Genomic DNA, 19,109 nt, shown 5'->3' on the forward strand with positions numbered 1-19,109 from the left:
CTGTGTAGAGTTTGCATGCTCTTCCCATGTGGATATAACTGCCAAAGTTTATTTTTCAGATGGATATTAGAATTACATAATTAAGCACTCTCAAATTCTGTAATGTGTTTATTTCTAAATGTATTACTGCTGAATTACACCCACCCAGTTTAGGCTCACTGGGAGCTACCCAGGTGTTGCATGTTGTTAAAAATGATTTTCAGTAAGTGCTGTAAATATGCTTGCACATATGCACTATATACATGAAAAAACTTATATTTATATTGATGATATAACATAGCTAAAGTGGTGACTTCAGCAGTATTAAAAAAAAATATCCCAAGTAAGTATTCCCTGAAAAAAAACCTACTTTCAAGTCTGGAAATGGATAGATGACATAGTACCAGCAAATATTAAAATAAATACCACATTAAAAGAGTATATGTGTACAGTGATCTTACTGTTTGCATTGGGAGTCATACAAATAAAAATGCATTTTTGAAATTATCATTTGCTTCACCTTTTTGCATGTTAAAATAAAAAATGTTGTCAGTGCATTCTATAGACTTCATTGTGGCATTTTGTTTATTATACTGGAAGCCTTGAACTGTCACATTATCATATAAAAGTTGAACTCCATTATAGATAGTAAAATTTTATGTATTAAATTGACAGGTTAACAGCAGGAATTATGTACAATTTGACTACTCTAAAGGAAACTGTGTTTTTAGAGTGTTATTTTGTTTTTCACCAAGCAAGTCTTCTAGTACTATGTCTTTACCTAATTTTCCCATAGCAAATTGTTGTGCAGAAAGAACGAGAACAGTGTTGGGAACAAAGGTTTTCTGCTGATTGATCTCTCATGTATATCTATTTTGTGCAGCCATTTTATAATGGTAGACTCATTCACCTTAATATCAACAGTGTAAAAAAAAAAAAAACCTACCTGTAGGCCCCATGATGAAATTCTGCGGGTTCTGAGAGACTATTTCAGGATTCGGTGTTCTGCAATAGGGCTGAACTTGCTGGGGTGGCATGGCCTGGCCAAGGTGGCAGTTTCTTTTAAATATTCTCCACTGGCAGGTTAACTTCCAGACAATGGAACTGCTTATTTCTAGTCCTTTGAAGATCTTTTAAAATCCATTCACAGACTCCTACGCATCTATAAGCGTCTTTCTGAAGGCCTCAGAATTCTTTTGATCTAGACAAGCTGATAACCCACACATAAACAACAAAGATCAAACTAAAGTAAATGTCTAAGGTTTAAGTAAGACCGGTTCCTCCAAGGTCCTCTCTAATGATGATTTAATTGTTTGTACCTGATTCTAATTTTACATATTTGAACTATTGAGACAGATGTAGTGGCTTACAAAATTTTCATTTGTCAGTCATTACTCGACCCACTATATCCTAACACAGGGTCACGTGGGGTCTGCTGGAGCTAATCCCAGCCAGCACAGGGCAGAAGGCAGGAACAAAGTCCACCACAGGGCACACACTAGGGACAATTTAGGATTGCCAGTGCACCTAATCTGCATGTCTTTGGACTGTGGGAGGAAACCCACACAGACACGGAGAGAAGATGCAATCTCTATGCAGGGAGAATGTGGGAAGCGAACCCAGGTCGCTGCACAAATTTTCATTTGTTTATTTTAAAATATACCTACCACATTTACATTTTGTAATCTACGTTTATTATGTCAATGTTTACATGAAGATCAAATATTGATATGTCCTTTTATGTTAAAGAAAAACATTTCATGTTGTGAATGCACTTTTTCATATAGGTAGCTTTTTTCAGAAGTATAAAACATGAAATAACTACCAGAGACTTCCTGTGGTCAAGTGTAATGGCTCTATTCAATAAGGGCGCACACAAAAAGGCGAGCTTCAATTGGGCGCTGCGAATAAAGGCCCACGTAAATAAAGGTGAGCTTCAAAAGGGCGGCCTCAATTGAGTGCGGCAAATAAAGGCGTTCGTAGATAATTTAGTTCAAATGGCTCTGGAATATGTGAAGAGCAACAAAGGTGCAGATCTATTCGTAGTCTAAGGCTACACATTCAGAAAGGAGAAAACTATCAACGAGAAACACATCTGGAAATGCACGGAATATAGGATTGGAAAATGTTCGTCTCGCTGTCATACCAAAAATTGATTATTCGTCAAGAAGTTCATGCATTAATTAATTGGATGTTTTAATATTCTTGCTTTTAGCTTTTTAAACGTTCAATCATTGCCTTTATCTAATAAATTTTCTGTAATAATTATGTTGCGTTTGCCTTTATTCGCTGCGCCCAATTGAGGTTGCCCTTTTGAAGCTCGCCTTTATTTACGCGTGCCTTTATTCGCTGCGCCCAATTGAGGTTGCCCTTTTGAAGCTCGCCTTTATTTATGCTCCCTTATTGAAGGATATCAAGTGGGATGTGGAAAAATACACAGAAAATAGGACATAGAAATGGTGAACTGCTGATTTTGACGTTAAGTTTAAAATTCTATGTAAATGCTTACACATTTCCAAGTCCTTAATTTAAATGTTTACTAAGTCTATTGGATTTTAATATCCCTAATTATTAACACTGTAAATGTTAATATGTCTCAGATGTTATTTAAAAAGAATGCATTTTCAGTTCTCAGAGTATAATGGCACCAGTGAACACCAGTAGTAGTGCTCAGATTTATAATTTATATTACTATTTTAAGGAATCAGTCCTCCTGCTGCCTAAATATAAATAAGTTTACATCAATAATATATGTTCTTTGCTGCTAGCTTCAGTGCTATATTCGTGATATATTATACTCTTCACTATTTCACCAATCGTGGACATATAATGCTTAGCACTAGAATATCAGAAGAGTACGAGAATATTTGTAATGCCAGGACACCTTATAAATTGAATAATAACAATATTTTTTTTAATTTAACCTATGCAATTCCAGACGCCTAACTCCCAGATAAAGAGACTTGAGCTCTGAGAATTTTGTGTCTAACTTGACTTCAGCTGCCTCAGTGGGGGATGAATGAGCAGGCTACCTGCTGTCACATTTGCAAAACAAAGATGCTGATGAAGAGATGAGAGGTAATTTAAGGTGCCCTGGCATTACAAATATTTTTGTAGGCTTCAGGGATTATAGTGTTACGGCTGTGAAGCAGCTGAAATAGCTTTTCAGTTTCATTCCGTAGAAATTGACTATCAATATTTACCTTCTGGTGCTTTAAAAGGGTGCCAGTACTGAACCTTTCCCTTTACAATCTGAAAATATCTTTCTTGGCACAGTCACCCAGTGCAGCTTTTTTTACATTTTACGTAAGTCAAAAGACTGGGAAATAATCAAAATGAAAATTAAATGGTCACTTAGGAATTTGCAGTAGTAGGTGGCAGTTGCATTTCATTTTTACTTTGGTTTCTATACTAAAAATAAAACAGACTAACAATCTTATCACTGGCATCATCCAACTCAAAAGTAGAATTTCAAAATTATGTGGTTTGATTAAAAACTTATCTGACACCTACAGTACATGTGTATTACTTAGGTATTTCAACCAACCCTGTTAATTTTTGTAGGTCATTTTTACACAGTTTTTTTTTCCCAGATGAAAATCACAAATTCAGAAAATAACCAGCAAAACTGAAAAATAGGTTCCTCTTTCTTGTATGCATCTACAGAAAGATTGACCTTGCATACTGTTGTAGCCAGCCATTCAAGTAACATAAATTTGGTGTGTTCGAAAAGGGGGTACTTGTTACCAATGAATTTCATACAATTAACATTAACCATAACTTTGAACACTGTATAAAGAGAGAGTATAGAAAATCTTTAAGGTAGGAAATCAGTTTTAAAAAAAAAAAAATAAAAAAAAAAAGGTGAGCTAAATTTATTTGTCCATGAAGCCAGAGACTAATTCTGTGACTTGTATTTAACTAATAAGCACTCAAATGGGAAGAAGGGAAGAAATGAAATGGATGTTTGTGTTTATGCTAAGATACTAGTTCTTTTAAATAAAATTATATGTTGGTATTGGACTGGCAGAGACTGTTCAAATGCTACTTTTAAATTTTGTATGTGTGTGTGTGTGTGTGTGTGTGTGTTTTTGTATGTATGTATGTAATTATATATTTTTTTTCTTTTTTTTTTGACAGTTCAAGCATTGTTGGATTAACAAAAGTGAAAAAAGATAAATACTCAGTTTTCAACTTCTTAAATGTTATGGAGAATACTAAACCTCACTTGAAACAATCTCAGAGTGATCTGTCAACAAATCAGAAACCAGATAAGGCAAGCAGTAAGTTTACTTGTAATTAAATACACAATGTATATGTTATGTTAACATTTTGTCTGTTTTAGGGCAGCCACTAACAGTTGTTTTGTAAACAACTAATCCATTGACAGTTTTATTAAATAATCAATTAATCTGTTGAGCAACTTTAGCCAAATAATTCACTTAGGCTTATGAATGCTTATGAATTTTTATTGAGTAATTTTATATATGAATATGGGAGATGCATATGATTAGTTGTATTTAGAGTTTTAAACGAATGCTCAAAAATAACTATTCATGTAAATTATTATGTACATAAGTTCAATGTCTTATTCATTACAGAATGTCTATAAGGACTAGATGTTTTAATCCCTTTGTAATCAGGACAGCATTGATTTCTTAGGTAGGACTAGAGGTGTCTTCATGGGATTTCATCTGGCAGTGTTACTGCCTCCAGTACGACACATCATCAGTTGTGTACCCCGGGGTCATTGGGTGTTTCGGCCTTTATCGCAATACACCCTTGCCTGAGGACGGCCCACCACAGGCTGATCAGACCTGCGTGTGTGCCACGCTGGAGGCTCCATGAGCAGCCCATACGGTCTCATTCCGCTTCAGCCACAATCAATGGCTGCTTCTTATGGCAGTATCTGCCACCTCCTTGATAGTCTTCCCCTGAGCCTGGCCACTGACTCCTACCTCCTTCAGCAGCCTCGCGGTGGAACTAGCTGCGAAACCCCTGCAGCCCACCTCCACTGGATGCACAGACACTTTCCAGCCCCGGTCCTCTGCCTCATCTACCAAGTTTGTACATCGCAGCTTTTTCCTTTCGAATGCCTCATCGATGGCTTCCTCCCATGGGACTGTCAGCTCCACAATGAAAACACGTCTGTGGGATTCAGACCAAAGGACCAGGGGCCTCATGTATAACGCCGTGCGTATAATTCAAACTATAACATGGCGTAAGCACAAAAGCTGAAATGTGCTTACGCACAGAAAAATCCAGATGCAGGAATCTGTGCATACTCCAACTTCCACGTTCTTCCACTACATAAATCCCGGTTAGCAAGAAAAGTAACGCTTTTGCACGCGCTTTATGTAACGCTCCAACTCCTCACAGAATTACACCTCTTTGAATATGCAAATCAATATAAATCGCCCTTAAGCTAAGCCTTCTGTGAAAACACAATGGGAAAAGGAAGAGGGAAAATGGAAGAATATCCGCGAATACCAAGTGGGGGCAAAGTCGCCGTCAAAAGGCAAGACGTAGCCCACCATCTGAGTGTCATATGAAAGCTTATTAGGGTACAGAGGAAAAAAAAGGCACACAGTGGGGGAAAAAGCACGAAATGTCAACTTCAATCTCGAAATTTCCACTTTAATCATGTAGTTTATTTTGTCATTAAAATAGAACATCATAAACTTCATCTTAAAATCATTTAATTAACCAGTTTCTCAAATCACATCGTAATTAAAGTAGCACATTAAATGATTTGTTTTGTATGTGATCTTCTATGTGCTCTATGTGTGTGAATCACTACGTGCTTCTTAAACTGGCTCTCTTCCTCCGACAAGACACAGAATCCATTACATTCATGATATTACAGCTCTCGGAATAACTCAAATACTGAGATGTATACGTGACACCATTTTCATGATGATAGTTAAAGCACGTTATTAAACATGGGTTTCACGGTGCAGTGATTGTGTGCGACTTTCGATGAAATTATTTATTGCAGCAGTACTCATGGGCGGCTCTATGTCCAATAGAGAAAGTCCAATGTCAATATGTTATCTTATGCATGGTGGATCGCCACACAATCAGCTCTGTAATAGACGTTAAGCCATCTGTAAGCTTAGAGTGCCGATTCTTCAAATCGTTTAAGGAACATTGAAATATCTTTGTAGTACATGTTTAATTATTCAATCCTTCACGCCAGTCCCAGTGAAGAGTATAGATTATTTAAATTAAGTTAAAGTTTTATCTGTATAATATAATAAACCTATTTTGCTGCTTTTCATCTTAAAAATGATATCGTCATCATATGTAAATACCCGCTTTATTAAGTGGTGCAGGTTGTGTAATATAACTGTAGTGCAAGTTTACAGTGAAGTAATTGTACTTATAAGTCCAAACAGTTCTACAAGGCGCACTTGATTGAGTGCGTTTTAAAGTTTTTGGGATGAAACTGTTTCTGAACCGCGAGGTCCGTACAGGAAAGGCTTTGAAATGTTTTGCCATGGCTGAGACAGCCTGTTCTTGAAGCTGTATAATTCTCTTTCCGATCAGCTGCTGCTGTGATTCACACTCGGATACAGTGATACAAATACTCCGAGTGGTGCAGTGAGAGTAATATGGAAAAAGATAATCCGCTGTGGCAACTCCTAATGAGAGCAGCTGAAAGAAGGTGCAGTTAGAGTAACAATGCTAAAGCAGTTATGGTATTTGGAATACTATGGCTATTCCCTGGACCATTATGTTGTTACAAGTTAATTACAATCAGATGCATTACACTAATAAACAATGTGCGGTTAGTTTCAGTGTATTTATAAAGCCGCATCAGGAAAATAACGAGTAACCACACAGGAACAGTAGCATTGCTTTGATGCTGGGTGTCGCCAGTTTGCAAAACCGAGTGGAGAACTTGCGTACGACAAGGTATGAGGTACTGTGGAAAAGTGCGTGGCTTTACGCCAAGTGTTGGTTTTATACATCGCGATTTGAACATGCAAACGTTCTTACGCAACATTTCTGTGCGTACGCACCATTTATTCATGAGGCCCCAGGTCTGGCCGCAGGTTTGTTATTGCGATTTCAGGTAGGAAAGTTAGTCTTCGATTTAAATCCACTTGCATTTCCCAGTCTCGGGCTGCATTCAGTCGTCATGAGACGCTCTTCTGGCCGACTGCTTCTCCCCCTCACGGACAAAAGATGTTTGTTGCCGAGAGGCAGTCTCAGCTTCCAAGGGTATGGCGTTGGTAGTTACCCTCTTGATCTCCAGTGCAGCTGCCAAGCTCCTCAACACTTGGTTGTGACGCCAGGTGTATCTGCCTTGGGTAAGGCTCGTCTTGCAACCCAGCAGGATGTGTTTAAGAGTTTCTGGGGCAGCACACTGGAGACAGGCCAGATCCTCTCCAAACCAAAGATGCAAGTTTGTTGGAGAGGGCAGGACATCATATGTGGCTCTGATGGTAAACCTCAGCATATTGGACTCCATGTTCCACAGCTCGCTCCAAGTGATCTTTCTCCTCTCCACACCATCACACTTCATCCAGCAGCCTTTCTTGGCTTGGGACACAGCCCTAGCACATCTGCCCGCTTCCTCCTGGTGGTGAACCTCCTCTATCACCAGGCGTTGCCATTCTAATGGGTTAGCCTGCTGCCATGTGAGTGTTGTACGCAGGCCTAGGCCCCCTCTGCTGGTATGGACGTCCCACTATGTCCCGATGTCTCAGGGCAGCTTGTGCCACTGCTGCTCTTGGCCTCCACCTCCCCTCTGTTACCAAAGTTGGAGCAGCTCCTCTGACCAAGGGATCCCTAGATTCCGTGAGGGTCATTTCAAGCCTTGCTTTGTAGCATTTGTACTCTTCTACCAGGCTTGATATTGGAAGAGAGAGCGCTCCATTGCCATATAGGCCTATGCTACTAAGGCATCTGGGTAATCCAAGCCGCCTCCACACCTGCACATTCACCAGCCTCTCCAGCCGCTTGGCATGGGATAGGGTGACTTCATAGATGGTAATTGGCCACATGAGGCAGGGCAACAATCCAAACTAAAAGCACCAGAACTTCAGCTTCCCTGGGAGACCAGTATAGTTAATTTGCCTTAGGCCGCTGATAGTGTCCTGCCTGAGTTGTTTCACCTGTTCGGAGTCTTTTAGCTCTGCATTGTACCAACGTCCAAGGCTTTTGATGGGCTTTTCCAGGATTGTTGGTATCGGCACATCATTAACATGGAACCTCTCATTGACGAGCTGGCCCTTAACGATGGCGATACTGCAGGATTTTTCTCATTTAATCTCCATTCATGCCCATTTGATGTTACCCTGGAGTCTGTCTAGCAGTCATCTGGTGCATGCCTTAGTTGATGTTACAGTTGTCATGTTATCCATAAACGCCCTAATCGGAGGAATACACAGCCCGCTCTTCAGATGTTCCCCTCCAACCACCCACCGTGAAGTTCAAATAATTATCTCCATTGCCATGGTGAAGGCCAGTGGGGAGATGGTGCAACCCGCCATGATGCCAATCCGCAGGGACTGCCAAGCAGTTGTTTTATCTTGGAGTGTAATGCAGAACTGGAGGTCCTGGAAATAGGCTTTTACCAGCCTTGTGATGGTCTCTGGGACATGGAAAAAGTTGAACGCTGTCCACAGTAACTCATGAGGCACTGACCCGAAGGCATTGGCCAAGTCTAAGAAGACCACTGCAGATTTTTCTTTCCCTCCTTGGCCATTTGTATTTGGTTCCAAATACAAATTTAATTTAAAAAAAAATCATAACATCTGAATAGAAACTTGGAGGACTCCCTCAGCTCCTTCCCAAACATCTTTCCAAACCTCTGTCCAGTTTAATGTTAGTAAACCAGGATGCTTAAAACTAGATGCAACACTGATGTAATGTTAGTATATCTTGTTGTATGAAGCTCTAAGGGGAATTTCCCATCTGGTTGGGCAAATTATGTAACAATAAGTTTATTATATTTTCCAGTTCCCCAGTCATCAAGAATTATTTTAGAGTTGTCCCGGTCCACAGGTCTAAAAGGTTGATAACTGCTATATTAGATTTACCATATGTTTTTCAAAAAAAAAAATACTGGATGCAGGGATATAATCAAAACTTGACAAATACCTTCATGTGCAATGGATTTTTGTAAATGTTTCTAATTGAACACTTTGAGTTTATTTTCAATACTTAGCAAATCTGCTGTCTTTCCGTAATAGCAAAAAAAAAGTAATATTTTAAAGTAGGAAAAGTCCATAATGGTTTTAAAACTGATTTGTTTATGCTTTTGAAATACAGGTAAAATTCTGTTACAACAAACTGCCAGGGACGTAAAAATATTGTTTATCCGTTGCTGGGGCAGGGCAGACGCAGGCTCACTGCACTGCAGTGAAGCGCCACAGAAGCATATCATAAAATATCAGGGCTGTGCTTTAAGTCCCTGTCTTTCACCCCAAAACACGAGACTGAGTCTCAGTACTTTAGCAAAACCAGCATTATTCAGCTTGAAACAGGAACAGCACGGTTATTTATTGTAGCAGGATCTGCCACTCTCCAATACACAGACACAGCAGTTAGGCAGGGTTGTGGCTAGGTTAATGGCCAAGTAATACTCTTCCCTGTATTTACAATGTTCCTTGCATCACCCATCAAGATCTTTTTTGTTTGGTTCAGTGAAGAGCCACAGCAGAGCTGTGAGCCTGCTGTTGCCCCGGCAATGGATAAACAGTCTTCCACAGAAGTGGTGATCACACTTTGGGACGCCCTTCAGCGTGTTGTCCAGTTGGGGGAAGTCCCAAGAGAGTTTAGAAACCTCACATTTTCATGAATGAGTTGTGTATTAATAGGAACGTTTCTTGAGCGAGCATCACTGAACCACATAACTGCTTTTGCGATGTCTTCAAATGCAGCAGTTCACATACGTTTGCAACCTGACATTTTTCTTCTTTTTTTGCTTGGTCTTTCAAGGAAGTTGACAGTGTCTGTGGCAAAATTCCAAATTCACTGGCAACATCTTTTTTTTCTTTTTGCCACAATCGAGAGTTGCAAAAATTGAAAGTTTTTTTTTTCCTAATATGAATTATAGTTTTTTCGTGTCTGGCGTTTCCATAAGAGGATGACATTGAATTAATTTCCAGTGGATGTTTTTCAGATGTTGACGAGCAATAAGCAAATGGTATCACTGAAAACCACGGAAAAGAAAAACTGCAAAAAAAAGAGTATGCGGAAAATTCGAAGAAAGAAACATTTTTTACAGTGCTTCTGTTTGAGGATCGTTTAGCACAACTGAGCTGTGACTACAGAACTAACTGCTTTGTGGATGATTCATTCAGGCATTTCAAGGTCTTTTGGGCACTTCATTGTAATGAAAGTATCTGCTGAATGTATTTCGTAGTAACAAGATTTCTATAGAGTTGTGTCATATGGGGAAACTGTTGGGACCATAAAAATACTTTGTTGTCATGAAAATTTTGTTGTAAAGATATTCGTTGTAACAGAAATTTACCTGTATAATGAATGAAGCAAGTCTCACTAAGTAGTCTATCACTTATGCTGACAGACTTAATTAAAAGTTCCATAAAAGTAGTTTTGCACACATCATAGCTAACAAACTTTTAAGTTACACATGCCAGGGGCCTCATGTATAAACGGTGAGTACGCACAGAAATGTTGCGTAAGAACTTTTCCACGTTCAAATCGCGATGTATAAAACCTAACCTTGGCGTAAAGCCACGCACTTTTCCATGGTACGTCATACCTTGTCGTACACAAGTTCTCCTCTCGGTTTTGCAGACTGGCCGCACCCAGCGTCAAACCAATGCTACTGTTCCTGTGTGGTTACTCCTTATTTTCCTGACACGGCTTTATAAATACACTGAAACTAACCGCATATTGTTTATTAGTGTAATGCATCTGATTGTAATTAACTTGTAACAATATAATGGTCCAGGGAATAGCCATAGTATTCCAAATACCATAACTGCTTTAGCGTTGTTACTCTCACTGCACCTTCTTCTTTCAACTGCTCCCGTTAGGAGTTGCCACAGCGGATCATCTTTTTCCATATTACTCTCACTGCACCACTCGGAGTATTTATATCACTGTATCTGAGTGTGAATCACAGCAGCAGCTGATCGGAAAGAGAATTATCGGTATACAGCTTCAAGTACACGCTGTCTCGGCCCCGGCAAAACATTTCAAAGCCTTGTATGGACCTCGCGGTTCAGAAACAGTTTCATCCCAAGAACTATAAACGCACTCAATCAATTGCTCCTTGTCGAACAGTTTGTACTTATAAGTACAATCACTCCACTGTAAACTTGCACTACAGTTATAATATCGCACAATCTGAGCCACTTTATAAAGCGCGTATTTACATATGATGACGATACCATTTTTAAGATCAAATGCAGCAAAATATGTTTATATTATACAGATAAAACTTTAACTTCATTTAAATAATCTATATTCTTCACTGAGAGTGTTGTGAAGGATAGAATAATTAAACATGTAATACGAAGATATTTCAATGTTCCTTAAACGTTTTGAAGAATTGGCCCTCCCCAATTCTGATTTGGTATTTGGGGAAAGAAAAGCAAGGACTGCAGTGGCGGCTACACCAATATATATTGAATATAAAACAGAAAGAGAAAATAACAACACAGCTAAAAACACAGCAACAAATTTCAGCAAAAGTTAAATGCTTGTGTCATGAGCACAAGGCGGCTATGCAGTGTCTGCAACGGACGTGGCCATCCACCGTACATAAGATACCATATTGACATTGGCGGGCGAAGGAGCCACCGATTCTTCCTCTGCCCAGTGCCACCACAAGCCTAGAGCCGCCCCTGAGTACTGCTGCAATAAGTAATTTCATCGACGATCGCACACAATCACTGCGCTATCGTGAAACCCATGTTTAATAACGTGCTTTAACTCCTATCATCATGAAAATGATATCACGTATACATCTCAGTATTTTAGTTATTCAGAGAACTGTAATATCAAGAATGTAATGGATTCTGTGTCCAGTTGGTGGAAGAGAGCCAGTTTAAGAAGCAAGTAGTGATTCACACACACAGAGCACATAGAAGATCAAATACAAAACAAAGCATTTAATGTGCTACTTTAATTACGATTTGATTTGAGAAACTGGTTAATTAAACGTTTTTAAGATGAAGTTTATGATGTTCTACTTTAATGACACGTGATTAAAGTGGAAATGTCTAGATTGAAGTTTACATTTCCTGCTTTTTCCCCCACTGTGTGCCTTTTTTTTCTCTGTACTCTAATGAGCTTTCATATGACACTCAGACAGTGGGCTACAACTCGCCTTTTCACGACGACTTATTATTTACAAATAACGTGCACCACAAACCCCAGTGCCTCCAGCACTGATCCCCCAATGTCCAGGCCTCACAGTCTCAATGCCTCTCTCTCCTGGCCGCCTCCAGTCCTCTCTCCAGCTCTGTCTCTCTTCCCCCCCGACTTCCGCCATCGACTGAAGGGAGGCGGCCCCTTAAATAGGAACTCGGATGGGCTCCAGCGGCTTCCCAGCACTCCTCCACAGACACGCCCCAGTGTGGCGGAAGTGCCGGCTACGCTTCCAAGCCCTTTACCCGAGGCCCCCAACATAACCAGGGCGGAAGCCCCCTCGCGGTCTGGAGGACGCACAAGCCCTCCTCCGGTCCTCCTGGGCGTCTTTATTCATTCAGTACTCCCCTTGTTATGGATTTTGTTGTTTTAAAAACACCACTTAGACAATGTGCCCAGTTTAAGTGCCTTTTAAACTGGAAATGCAGTTGGGAGCAGAATGGAACAAGCAAGTATACGGTTGCTTATAGCCTTAAATATACAGAATGTAAGCCCTGTGAAATGCATCTGTCACCTAATGCAGAGAAGTTAGAAAAGGTCAGTTCTTGCAGGAAAGATGAGACCATAAAGAAAATTACCAGAACAAACGTAATTCAGTGTCTGATTGCAATACAGTTATAATTCAGTATTTTCAGAATGCTCATTTTCCCTGTCAACACTGTCTTTTCAAATGTATCCATTTTAGTATAGACTATATCTCAGTCTTGGTGTAGCAGCCTGACCAAACATGGCAGTTTTGACTAGGATCACTGTAAACAACTTTAGAGCCATAAAGTTTTAGTAATCTTTAAGCTGTTCCAAGGAAAATTTGTGGCTACATGTATGGGTTTAGCATAATTATACACTGTTAAGGGTTCGAGAGAATCATTTTTACAATTTAAAACCAAGTCCATTATCTATATATGTAATTCACTAAGGCAAGACCCGTGGAAAGCACGCCGGAAGGGGTGTGGATTCACTAAGCCGCCGACAAGTAAGACACCTATGGCGCACGCAGGGAGGAGCCACGCCCACTAACTCCAAGACCATTGGATACGAAGACAACGCCCACCAACTCGGGCGCAACGACACAGAAAGAACCGTGTCATTTATATTCATCTGTCGTAGAGGCCTCATGTACCTCCGAGCCACTTTGACTGTTCATAGAGGCATGTTTCTCACGGAGGTGAGTCGCCATATGCAGCGTGTAAAACAGTTTGCGAGGGGTATCCCATGGGATCCTTAAAACATTCCTTTACAACTGAGGTTAAAACACAATGAAGTAAGCAGTCTTTAAAAAACGAGTTTTCGGTTATGACGCACGACCACGTGCACCATAGCAAACTGTTTTACACCCTACATACAGCAATTCGCATCCGCGACAAACATGCGTCTTCTTCACTCACGGACAATTATATTTTGCTTTCTCCAGAGTTCCATCTTTTCATTCACTTTCTGTTGTATCCTCAAACCCTCCCTTTTTAGACAACTGTGTCTTTCCAGAAGTGTTCAACCATTAATAAATAATTATGCAGCGTTTGTTATGCCGCGGGTTCACTATTGTATTGTATTTTGCTCTCTCCAGAGTTCCATCTTTTCATTCGCTTACTGTTGTATGCTCACACCAACCCGTTTTAGACAACCGTGTCTTTCCAGAAGTGTTTAGCATTCAATAAATAATTATGCATGAGATTGAGCTTGTGTCTAGCCGGCGCAGAGAGGCGTGGGTAAGCCGTTGAACCCCATTTGGGCTGCAAACCGTGGAATTCCTACTAAGTGCGACTCATACGCTCCCACTGGTTGCGTCCCAACCCTTTGTACACAACCCCCTCCCACCTCACTACTACCGTGGTCGGGTGTCTTGGTGGATTATATATAGAAAAGCAGCCAAAACCACACAGAGCAATGAAACGTCTACGCCAATCACAGGTACATCTGGGGCGGTCAGCCAGTTTTCAGTCACGGACGATTGTGTGTTGGTTCGTTCCGTGCATTGTTACAATGTTGCTTTTCTTGCTGATTTATTACATTACCGATTTTTCAAATGTTAATTTTCTCCCAGTGCTTAAAAATTATTAAAAAACCGGCCTGATTATGCGCCGTATGGTAAGCCGCGAGTTGGCTAGTATCATAATATTTGTTAAAACCTTGTTTGTTTCTTTTAATCATATTTTCTTTAAAATGAAAAATGATGTAAAAATAATATGCTATTTTGTAATTAAAACATAAATAGAATTATTAATAAGCAAAATAAGGGATCAATGCGTATGTCCTGTTTGACACATGTGCTGACTGTGTGCTATAATGGGGGAGCTATGCTGAGAGAAATTTACAGAGAAAGTTTCCTAGGGACTGCCACATTCTCTTTTGTAGTGATCACATTAGATGCTATTTGTAGTGTGTGTTTATTTGTCCACACTGTATTTTTGTGTAAATTACTGTGTTTAATAGTTTGCTGTATTGCTTAGTGTTGGACTGGGTTAGTGTTTTTAATTTTATGTTTGCAAAACATTAACAATGCTGGGAGTAGCTTGTTTATTTGGTTATATGGGTGATCCAGCCATCTTGTGACAGCTAGTGAGGAAAAAGTTAAATGTGTGCAGCATGCAATCAAGTGAAAGCATTAAACAAAAGTTAGGCATTTAATCCTGCCTGTGCTGTGGTTTAAATTTCATTGGCCCACTTTAGGGTCACAGGGAGACCGTGATTATCACAGCATCACTGGATGTAAGGGAAGAAGCAAACACGGTGGACTGGAATGCCTGTCTTTTGCAAGTCTCAATCTATTTAGTTTTAATCTTGTTATCCTGTTTGAAATATTGTGATCTGGTGGCACATCATATGCATATGAAGAGCTAAGCATATTTATAAAACTCAAGAAAATGATCACATTTTGAAAAGAAAGTGATGCATTGTTTTAAATGTGCAGCTTTTCATACAAAAGAAAATTTAACACTAAAGGAGTGCACTGTTTGCAACACATTGCATTTTATATGTGCTATTTAACATATTTAGTTAGTGTTATTGTAAGTAATGAGCAATGAAACTATGCTGCTTTTAAAAGTAATGTTCCCCAACAACAATGATTATTAATCTAAAAACTCCACTTATTTGCAGATGCATGGAGTATAATAGTACAGTAACTACTAAAGAAAAGGTGGAAATTAATTAGCCATCCACATATACATTGTGACAGCTAAAGAAATTCAAAAGCTTATTAATTTATTAATTTTCACTGTAATCCCCATTGAAACCATTGAATCAAAAAATACAAAATAACACAGTATATTATTTATGTTATATATAAAATTTCTTGGTATTTTGCATACTCCACAGTTCCTCTGAAGTCAAACAGACAGTCCAGGTGGGATGTTCCTGGTAAAGAAAATGACAAAAAAGATTCCCTTAGTGAATTTATCACTTTTGCCAGAAGTCAGTCTTTAAGTGAGAGACAAGGCTCCCAACCAGATTCAAGTGAACCTGCGATTATCCCTAAGGAGCAAACCGCACCAACTCTGGTAACCATTTTACTTAAGCTTTTAAAAACATTGTAACTTCTGGAGGTCAGTAACTGAAAAAATATATTTTTAATCATGATATCCTTAGATCAGCAATTTCATTGGCATAATTGTCATATACAGTAATTGTTTTAATTATACATTAATGTATTTGTGATATCCAGATGCATTTAAAGAAAAGATTAATTTAAAATGTTCATTAATACCTATACTGACTTTGACTATATTGAAATGTACTTTATCAAAAAATAATTTTATTGATTATTGATATTTTTTCAAAATATGGAAGGGTTTCTTGTAGTGATGTCACAATATCAGAATTTTTGCATTTGATATCAGTACCATTATCTTAAGATACTGGAGACCAATTTGATATTACGGCAAAAACAAAATCTCTTTCAAATGCTTTTTATTAAAAGTACCTCTGTTTTTCATGTGAACAATATTATGCATTTTTCTGTAACAGAATATAAAATATAGAAACAGCTAACAGTAACAATAGTTTTAAAATCGTGATATATCCATAAAGTGGTTACTCAATTGTCATTTAAATAAAAAAAATGGGTATTGGCATTCATAACTAAAAAAATATATATATAAGGCAGGGCCTGGGTTTTAATTTGTGATGTACATGGGAATTCCTACATGATTGTAATATTTCCCAATTTGTTATTACCTTAGGGGAATTTCAGCATAGTGATTGTATCATTTCTGGTGTGATGGTATCATTATGGAATACCCGATTTATTTTACCATTTGCACATACTAAATCAATCCTAACATTTTCTCTCCAGTAACTGAAAAACACTGCTTAAAAGCAATACTACAAATAAAAATTCAAACATTAATCGATACTATTGAATTGGGTAATTCCAAGGTAATTCCTAATATTTTAATTTAAACTCTTTAATGATGTTTTTCTAAAATGCTTTTAAAATTTGGTTTGTCAAAGAATCGCTGTGTTGGGTTTCTAACATTTTATATTTGCGTTGTTTTTTTAGTAGGGTTATCACAATGCCAAAGTTCAAACTTTGATACAATACTAAGTAAGACCTTAGTATTGTATCAAAGTATTGAAATCCAATTCCAATTTTGATATCCAATACAGTATATAATGTGACCCAATGAAAATGTACATTGCAGTTCTGTATGCATTAAAATCTTAACATTGATGAAAACAAATAGAAATTTTAGACTTTAAATGTCAGTACTTCAAGAAGTGCAGTCTTTTTAATAGGTAAGAGTAAAGTTCTGTAAAACAATAAAAAGTAAAGATATTTAAGTCCTGCCAAATTTTTTACATTGATGAAAACAAAGCTGTTTCTGAGGTAGTACAATGAAATATTACAAATGTTAAGTGTTAATTGAATATAAATTGCAATCATTTGTAAGCAGTATACATAAATAGTACATTAAATGAATATTCAAGTAAAAAGAACATTGAGGCCATTTGTAAACAATTGTTCAGAAAAGTAACATACAAACAGGCCACTAACATGTTTAAAAGTTTTGCATAAATACAAATAGGTTTTTTATTGTAAATAAAATACCACATCTTCGTAACTTTCAATTTTTTTTACAAGAAGGACCAGCATGTCAACATGCTATTCCATGAGGTGCACTTTTGTTGGGCTGCAAATGAGTCCTGACGTATTGAATACATGCTCTGAAGCACTCGTGAAATTAAACAAGCACATGTAGGAATAGGGCCACTGTTTATGCAGTTAAACACTGAAAAGTTATAGTGCCTTACATTATATGGTAAATGCAATGAAATAAAATTTTAAAATTGCATGTAATAAAATGAAAAAGTAACACGCTATGGCAACAGACTTTGTTGCATGGGATTTAAAATAAAGGGACTGATGGAGCACTAGTCTTAGAGTGTTGTCTAAATAAACAGCACAAAATAAGTGACCCTGCCTGGCCTTGGTTTGGCTCATGAGCCATGGGACAGTGTAGCAAACAACTTGCCTCTAATTCTAGGTGAGTGGAGTGAGGCGGAGTAAGGCACATATGCATTGAGAAAATGGATGAAGTAGCTGAGAACGTGTGGCATCCCAAATAATTGGAGCAGCCACTGAAGGAATAATGATCAGCTAATGATTCGTTTCCACTATCTCATTTACACCCCCAAATCGTTATAATGTTTAGTTTTTGCTTATATTTTTCTCATGCATCATTGTGCCATCTAAAATAATTTATCTACTTGCAGTCACTACAAATACTATAAATAAGCTAGTACCATTACATTTGTGGAATTTTGGTATCAAACTGGTACAAAAATATTGCCAGTACAAAAAAATAGTTCTGAGCAGGTATTAATCACAGCATAAACTGTGGTCATCGCTGCTCTTGTGGAAAGAATGGTGATAAATGCCATCAACTCAATGAGGGAGAGGCAAGTTCATTGTACCATGTGAACGTCACTGACAGAATAAAACTGAATAATAAAAAAACAAGTGCTAACTTTTACAAGTAGGTAAACTTTACATCGGGTGTTACAGACTCAGATCAAATGTATGTTTTTATTATATTATAGTAATAATAATAGCAGTTCGCTGCTCCTTTTGGTGATAAAGCAGTAGTTCTTACCTCTGCACCAAAAATATGTATCAACTTTCTGTCATTTGACATTTGAGGTTAGGTTTTTAACTGATTAACAGAAATATGTAAATCAAATGATTTTTCTTCTTTGGTTATGTTCTTGAATAAAAGTGAACATGTTTATTTGATATTTGGACTAAAGACACATTATACACTTTACATCATCATTAGTATAACATGGAAAACGGTTCTGTTTTAGCTATGCGTTCAGTAGTTCCAGTCATCCTACACTTACACAAATCGTTGTAGACACAGAACACGCATGAAATGTGTGCATTCCAAATCATGATATATTATTTGCCCTATACAACTCCAGGCACCTCTCTGCCAGATGAAGAGACCTGATCTCTGAGAATTTTGAAACAGACTCCATCAGTGGGGGTGGATGGGATAGCAGGCTGCTTGTGCAGATTGACTCATTTACAAAACAAAGATGCTGACAGAGAGGTATGAAGGAATTTAAGGTGGCCCTGGATTACTATTTTTTTCGTAGGCTTCAGGGATTCTAGTGTTAATGTAAAGGCCTTTGCCCTTTTCCTTTGGGCTTTTATTTATTGTTGTTAAGCTTTTTGTTTAAATATGTTTATAACGGTTAATGTTTATGTGAAACACTTTGAAAAATGCAGTTTCAAAAATGTTCTTTGCTTAAATTCCAAAGGATGACCTAGA

General features: G+C 38.1%; 1 protein-coding gene across 2 annotated transcripts in view; it reads left to right on the forward strand.

Moving 5' to 3' along the window:
• The window catches only part of gpatch1 (G patch domain containing 1), a 209,052-nt gene that overhangs the window by 154,422 nt on the left and 35,521 nt on the right, over positions 1–19,109 (forward strand). For both annotated transcript variants that reach the window (XM_039763611.1, XM_039763613.1), the window contains exons 14-16: positions 4,120–4,262; positions 15,652–15,833; positions 19,099–19,109. The exon at positions 19,099–19,109 is cut by the window's right edge and continues 182 nt beyond it. In XM_039763611.1, coding sequence (XP_039619545.1) covers positions 4,120–4,262; positions 15,652–15,833; positions 19,099–19,109 — 336 coding nt within the window. The remainder of the gene's footprint in view (positions 1–4,119; positions 4,263–15,651; positions 15,834–19,098) is intronic.

The sequence above is a fragment of the Polypterus senegalus genome, chromosome 9 (genome assembly GCF_016835505.1).
Source record: "Polypterus senegalus isolate Bchr_013 chromosome 9, ASM1683550v1, whole genome shotgun sequence".
Lineage (NCBI taxonomy): Eukaryota > Metazoa > Chordata > Cladistia > Polypteriformes > Polypteridae > Polypterus > Polypterus senegalus.